General features: G+C 39.5%; 1 protein-coding gene across 1 annotated transcript in view; it reads right to left on the reverse strand.

Annotated features, from left to right (window-relative positions):
- Positions 1–4390: 4390 nt before the first annotated feature.
- The window catches only part of Necap1 (NECAP endocytosis associated 1), a 15821-nt gene continuing 12622 nt past the window's right edge, over positions 4391–7589 (reverse strand). The window contains exons 7-8 of the mRNA XM_004647128.2: positions 6543–6645; positions 4391–6208 (exon numbers count right to left, since the gene is read on the reverse strand). Of these exons, the coding sequence (XP_004647185.1) occupies positions 6160–6208; positions 6543–6645 (152 nt within the window). The 3' untranslated portion in view covers positions 4391–6159. The remainder of the gene's footprint in view (positions 6209–6542; positions 6646–7589) is intronic.

Raw genomic sequence — 7589 nt, forward strand, 5'->3', positions numbered from 1 at the left:
TTACATCTCTCAAGTGACCAATGATATTGAACATTTTCCATGTATTTATTTGCTGTTCATATTTCTTCATGTGAGAAGTGTGTATTCATCTCAGATGACCATTTTTGAATTGGGTGTTTGAATTTGGGTGGTCTGATTTTTTCAGTCTTTTTTTTTTTTTTTTTTTTTTTTTTTTTTTTGAAACCACGGATTGAACTCAGGTCCTTGTGCTTGCCAGGGAAGCGCTTATTCCACTGAGCCATCTCCCTGGCCCCCTTTCACTTTCTTGATACTAATCTTGTGCTGAGGAACAGCTACCAAACTTTTCCAATATTGTGGGTTGTCTCTTGACTTTGGTGGTTTCTCTTGCTTTAAAAAAAAAAATCTTTTTAATATGATCCAAGTTGTTGAATCTGATAGTTTGTGTTCAATCAGGTTTTTGTTCATAAAGTCTTTACCTACACCAATTTCTTCAATAGTTCTACCTATTCTATCTTCCAGCAGATTTAATGTTTCTACATTAATATTTAGATCTTTGATCCATTTCTACTTAAGTGCATGTGAAACACACTAGCTCAATTTGAATCTTTGGCATGTGCAAAGCTGACTTACCAAGCACCATTTATTAAGGAGGCTTTCTTTCTTCCAGTGAATGTGTTTGGAATCTTTGGCAAAGATAAAGTGGCTAGCCAGGGAGATAGCTCAGTGGAATAAAAGCTTTCCTGGCAAGTGCAAGGTCCTGAGTTTGATCTCCAGTACCACCTTTCCCCGAAAAAAAGATAAAGTGGCTAAGTATGTCGAGTTGTTTCTCCATCTTCTAATCTGTTCCACTGATCCTTGGATGTGAGTGTGTTTTATTTTGCAAGTGCTGTTTTTATCACTGTATCTTTGTAGAATAATTTCAAGTCTGTGTTTATGATGTCCCCTGCCTTCAGTTTATTGCCCAGAATATATTTGCTATTCTAGGTTTCTTCTAGATCCAAATGAATTTTAGGATTGTTTTCTCTCACTCTGTGAGATATGCAGTTGGAATTCTGATTGAAATTCCATTAAATCTGTATAACAATCTGGAAGCATGGAAATTTTCACTATATTGGTTCTTCCTACCCTAGAATGCAAGGGGTATGGTTCCATTCTCTTTTTTTTTTTTTTTTTTTTTTTTTTTTTTTTTTTTTTTTTTTTTTTTTTTTTTTTTTTTTGGTTTGTTTGTTTGTATTTTAGGGGTCTAAAGGGTGTTCAGGGTCTCATTACTAGATTGGACTCATAGTGATCCTCCTGTCTACAGCCTCCCAAGAGCTGAGATTTCAGGCATGCACAGTCTCATTTGCCTACTCAGCACACCCTGAGGGTGGAGCCTGCATGGCAGGCCCAGGGATCAAACACCTGGCCCCTGCGCCTGCTTCCAGGCACACCTGCTGAGCTATTTGGCTGGCCCTTCATTCCATTTTCTGATATCCTGCCAATCTCCTTTTTCAGAGCACTTCAGTTTTCAATGTACAGGTGTTCTACTTCCTTTCATAGATTGTTTCCTAGGTATTCCTTTGTTGTTGCTTCATTACATATTGTCTTCAAATTATTATTTTTTTTTATTTTATTTTAGGGAAGGGTCTACAGGGTCTTCAGGGTCTATTAGATCGGACTCATAGTGATCCGCCTGTTTACAGCCTCCCAAGAGCTGGGATTACAGGCGCATGCCACGAAGCCCAGTCTCAATTGCCATTTCAATGTGCCCTGGGGGCAGGCTGGCACGGCAGGCCTGGGGATCAAACCCCCAGCCCCTGCACCTGCTTGCAGGTGCTTTAATCTGTTGAGCTATTTGGCCAGCCCTAAATTATTATTTAATATTATCATTATAATTTCCAGGTATAAGCATGTAAAATGGGTTTTAAAAAATGGTCAAGAATTTTGGTGAACTCTGGGCAACCCTCAGGACTCTGGTAAGCTCTGACCTTCCTTAGCCCTCAGCATGCAGGCATGGAGCTTCCACTGGTGCCAGTCCAAACTTTTAAGAACTCAGGAGTTCTAAGTGGCCTGTGGGATGCAGTAGAGCTGCAATCTGCAGATGCAGTGCAAGCAGGTGCAAAGCTTTCCAGAAGCCATCTAAGAACTTTGGCAGACTCTGGGCAGCCTGCAAGACTCTGTATGGGTAATTACTGGGAGCTTTAAAAATGCCAAAATTCAGGAGAAAAGATAATCTCAATCTTCTAAGCAAGACAGAACAAATCCAGGGGACAAAGATACACAAGAACTTGGAAATTACACAGCTGAAATCTCAACAGATTCAAACAGATATCTAGGAAATTAAGAGCACCATTGAAAGGTGATAAAATCACTTGAATGAAATAGAAGACAGACTTTCCCTCAAAGACAGTGGTGAAGGTAACGAATGTGAAAGGAAAGATCTCTTAAAACTAACAAATGAAGATTGACTATCCAAATTTTGGGAAACCGGTGAAGATAGAAGAGAAAAGAAAGAACTAAAAACAAGAACAGAACAGAGCAAAGTAACTAGAAACAGTGTTTGCAGTTACATAAAAACAAGATCAATGAAAACAAAAAACAAGAAGACTGGGCGTGGTGGCATGCACCTGCAATCTCAGCTCTTGGGAGGCTGTAAACAGGCAGATCACTATGAGTCCAATCTAGTAGTGAGAACCGGAACACCCTGGAGACCCTTCCCTAAAATACAAAAAAAGAAAAAAATGTCCCTTCAAGGCATGTCTTGGGCTGGTGAGATGGCTCAGTGGTCTAAAGCACCTACTTAGAACAAGCTTAACAAAGCCCAGGGACCACGGTTCAATCCCCCAGCACCACATGCCAGCCAGCCCGCCCCCTGGTGGACTGAGCTGGCCCCACACACACACAAATAAATAAATAATTTTAAAAAAATATTTAACATTATTAAAAAAAAAAAAAAAAAAGGCATGTCTCTTCTGTCACTGGTAGCCAATATGGGCAAACAGAGTGCAGATCTTAGTTGATTAATGCCAGCAATGCAGTAGCTTCGCAGAGGGGTAGCAGATGATCCAAAGAAGCCTGTACTTTTAGCTCCACTGAAGTTCATTCTGGTGCCTAGTTGTGAGGCTGGAACCCAATTTGTACAGCCTGCAACACTGTGTACCTCCTTCCACCTTGAACTCAGCTTCCTTTTGGCTTGAACAGTCCTCCTGTTGACTTCAACTTAGTTTTGCCTCACCCTGATACTGGCAGCCATTAGATGGAGACAACCCCCAGCTGCTCTGAATTTTAAGTCAGTGGTTTTTCTCCAAGATGGCTACCAACCAGTCACCCTCTCAGAGGAGGACATCTGAACCCAAATAACACACCAACTACTGCAGGGCACTGCATCCATATCCCATTCCACTGGTGCACTTTTCCACTGAGGCCTCAAGGATCACCAGTAGTCACCATGAATCTATAGTTTTGAGTTGTCCCTCCCAGACAGTGAAGCAGGGCTCACGGTGAAAGTGTCACCCACCACTTCCTTCTTCATTAAAGTCTCTTTTCACTCTCCCCATGGCCTTCAATTCTCACTTCAAATCCTTGCTGGGTCCCAAGGACCCACTTACCTCCTCTTTTTCATGTTGCTATATTCCACTATCTGGACAGCAAATCTCAGGGTCTTTACTCTGTTGTTCACTACTCGACCATCTTCCCAAAAGTCCTGGTCAAGTGAGTTATTTTATATTTTCATAGGTTTACATGTTACTAACTAGTAACTTTTGTTTCAGTTTAAATAGCTTTTGTAATGGGCTACTGGACTCTTTTAGAATATTTTGCTGAGTTTACACACCTATAATATTCAATAACGGAACTTAGGAAAAATGGGGTACACCGATGAATGTCCATTCTGTATCTGTGTATTCAAAGTGGTTGGGGTAGATATATAGTTGCATTGTCTTAATGAATAGAATGATTTGTTCTAATGGTGTTTGTAAATAGGATCACAAGTCCGCATCTTATACAGCAATTAACCACTAAGAAGAATATATGCAGTGTATTATTTGTTGAAAAAAATAAAAAATAAAAAATAAATAAAAAATAAAAAAAGACTCAGGACATATGAAAAAAATAAATAAATAAATAAATAAATAAATAGCTTTTGTAAAGTAGATTATATTATTATTCCGATGCATCTTCTGTATCACTAAATCTTCAAGACTGTCTCTAATTTCCAAAGTCTATGATTCTGACTTCAATCTTACCTCCAATTTCAAATGAAATTAACTGTAAAAACAAATTAATAATTATTTATTTTAAGGGGTACTTTGCTGATTTAAAACCATGAGAACTCTAGTCTCAACTTCTTAAAAGTTCTATTTCTCAAAACTAAGAGATATATATCCTTTTATTTCCCTTTTATTGCCCATTTGTATTGGGCCAATTAAACATAAAAGGTAAACAAAAGATAAAAGAAACACCTTTTTCTATATTTTAATTACCATTATTGCACCAATACAGCATCTGCTTTATATACATATATCTTAACTTCATTTTCAACTTTTCAGCAATTGAAATACATAATATATTATCATCTTGAGAATACAAAGAACACAACATGGAGGAAGATTGAGAAAAATAGGCTCCCAGTAGTCACTAGTGATCCTATAGACTTTTAGTGTTTTCTAGTGAAATTTTAAAATGTCCTGCCATAGTTCTCCAAGAATAGAGCTGCCTGGAAGGGGAGGCAATGAAAAAAAATGGACCCAAAGTTAGAGTAAGTTAAGAAGGAAATCCAGAAGAAACAATATAGTTTGAAACCAAATACAAGGACTTACCGCCTTCAATCAGAATGTACATACCCAAATAGGTGCTAAGGGAAGAAATTATATCCTCCCATTTAATCCTTCAAATTGTCCATTAACAAACAAAAATAGGTAAGTTGCTAATAATAATCCCTAAGACAGGGAACTTTTTTCACAGCACTGTAAAAGGAATGATGGGGCATAAGGAAAGGATTTAGTATACCAACAACTTGCTTTGAAGATACTCTTGCTAGTGAGTACCAAAGTCTGAAGCGAAAATTGTCAGAAATAAAACTGTGACTCCCCAACTTCCTTCATAAAGACAATATATGTGATAGGAGCTTTCTACTGAAAAATCAGATGGATTGTAAAAGAAATGTTTATGGAAAGAGGTCAGATACCCAGGTAGCAAGGCAATTTGGGCACTGAATGAGAGTTAAGTGCTTTCAACCTCTCTGCTCTACTAATCAGGTTAAAAACTCTAAACGCTTCCATTTTAAGTCAAATAAAAGGTGACTACAAAGGAATGCTGTGCTTCCAATGCAGCAACCAGATGGAGCTGCAAGAAAGTCAACACTTGTATAATTTGGAAATCACAGCCCATTGAGCCTCCTCCATCCTAGAAATACCCACTGCTCAAAGATGTTGCACTACCCAACAAAGAGCAAAGAACAGGGGCAGTGCCATGACACAGCCCTTTCATCTCAGGAAGAGATATGTAAACACTCAGAGTCTCAGTAATGGAGCTGCACCAGCACTGGATGTTCACTGCTCCCTGAATGGGGAACCTGGAGGAGGCTGAAGAGACCCAGGACACAGAGCAGTCTCAAACCTGCCTCTCCCAATGGTTTTGTGTTTTGTTTTTTTTAACTGAGACATGGTCTTACTATGTAGTTCAAGCTGGTCTTGAAGCGACTATGTAGTCCAGCCTTCAAAACTCTCAAATTGGTAAATACTGAGGTCAGCCCATCCATTTTTAGAGTTTTGGGTTAAGGAAAAAGAAAGTTCCAAGGCTTTTCTTTTCCCTCAAATCAGTGAAGAGGGCTTCACAAAGGGGTATTACAGGGTCATGAGATGATTCTGAAATAAGTTCAAGAACTCAGAAAACGAATACAATCTTTACGAATGTTAGAGGCATTCCCCTCGCAAAGTCACTGGCCTTCTAAACAGTCCATAGTCAGCCATAGGTAATGGTAAGACCCACTATTCCCTGTCACAGTAAAGAGCAGGAAATAACAGATCTCTCTTGGCCTCACAGCATGTAACAACATAGGGGCGTGACATAAATCAGCTTGAATATAATGGAGAAGCTATGAAAAAGATTGTCCATTCATTTGGTTCTGGGGAGGAAAAAGGGTTCCTAACCTCCCTCAAAGATTGGTGCCCTCAAAGTCATCTTTATTCAAGTCTGTACTTAATGTACTGTCAATGGCACTCAAAACTGGACCCAGTTGGACGGTTGTGGTGCCTGGTTTGGAACAGAGCTGCAAAACAGGAGAACAGAGAGAAATCCAAAGATACAATATTAGGGTAACTACTCCATTCCTTACCAAACAGTTTCTAAGAAATTACAATCCAGAATTTCTTAAGACTATGTATCAGAAATTCTATTTACCAAGACACAAAATATCCCATTCAGACTTCAACCTACAACTTTCTCCTCCCACCATCCCCAGTATTCCTACATTTACCTCCTAAGAATTTCAAACAACTGTATTATGACCTTCAAATTCCCTTGTCCCAGATCAAAGTTTAACACAATTGTGCGTGTCTTCTATACCCTGAATGACAGTGTGCTGGTTTCTCTGGGTCCACTACCTGGATGCAGTACTGAAGTCTCCCCACAAGTCATTGCTGGCAGAAACTGGAGCTGGTGCTGGTGTTGTGACAGGAGCAGGAGAATCCAAATCTAGAAGGATATCTAAACACAAAGTAAAAGAGCAAAAAAAAGAAGGTATTAAGACATCAAAATAAGAATCTTGGATATGAGAACAGATACAAAACCCTGTACATAAGTATCAGACCAGCTTTATTTAAAAGAACCAAACACTGAAAATCCAGATGTCCTTCCAAGGGTGACACTATCTATGGTAATCCATATTACAGAATAGTACTCAATATAAAAGAAAAAGAACAAACTAATGATATACTCAATAACTTGGATCAATCTCAGGAGAATTTCACTATATGAAAAACAGCAATCCCAAAGGCTATATACTGTATGGTCTCATTTACAGAACTTTCCTGAAGTGGCACTTATAATAGATTAGTGGGGTCAGCGAGATAGTTCAGCAGACTAAGCACCTGCTTAGGCAAGCACAGAAACTGGGGTTCAACCCCCGGCACCACATGCCGCACCAGCCATACCCCCAGCACACTGAGCCAGCCACCAAGACCAGGTGTGGTGACACACACCTGTAATCCCAGCACTGGGGAGACTGAAAACAGGAGGATCACTATAAATCCAAGCTGCATAGTGAGACCCTATACCAAATACAATAATAATAATAATAGATTAGTGGTCAGAGTGTTAGGGATGCGGAAAGCAAGCCTGGGAGAGGAGGACAGGTGTGGCTATAAATGGGCAACACAAAAGATCCTTGTAAAGGAGAAGCTATTCTGTAGGCTATGACTGTTGATTCATAAACACAGTGATGATAAAGGGCCATAAAACTAAAGAAATGCATGCACACAAATGACAAGATGCAAAATGGGTGAAATCTGAATAAGACTGGAGGATGGCTTCATTGTCAATTTCCTGTGATACTCAACAACACTTCTGGGGCCAGGGAGATGGCTCAGTGGAATAAGCACTTGCCTGGCAAGTGCAAGGGCCTGAGTTCAATCCCTGGTTCCACAAAAAAA

This window comes from Octodon degus, unplaced genomic scaffold (genome assembly GCF_000260255.1).
Source record: "Octodon degus isolate 3935 unplaced genomic scaffold, OctDeg1.0 scaffold00288, whole genome shotgun sequence".
Taxonomy (NCBI): domain Eukaryota; kingdom Metazoa; phylum Chordata; class Mammalia; order Rodentia; family Octodontidae; genus Octodon; species Octodon degus.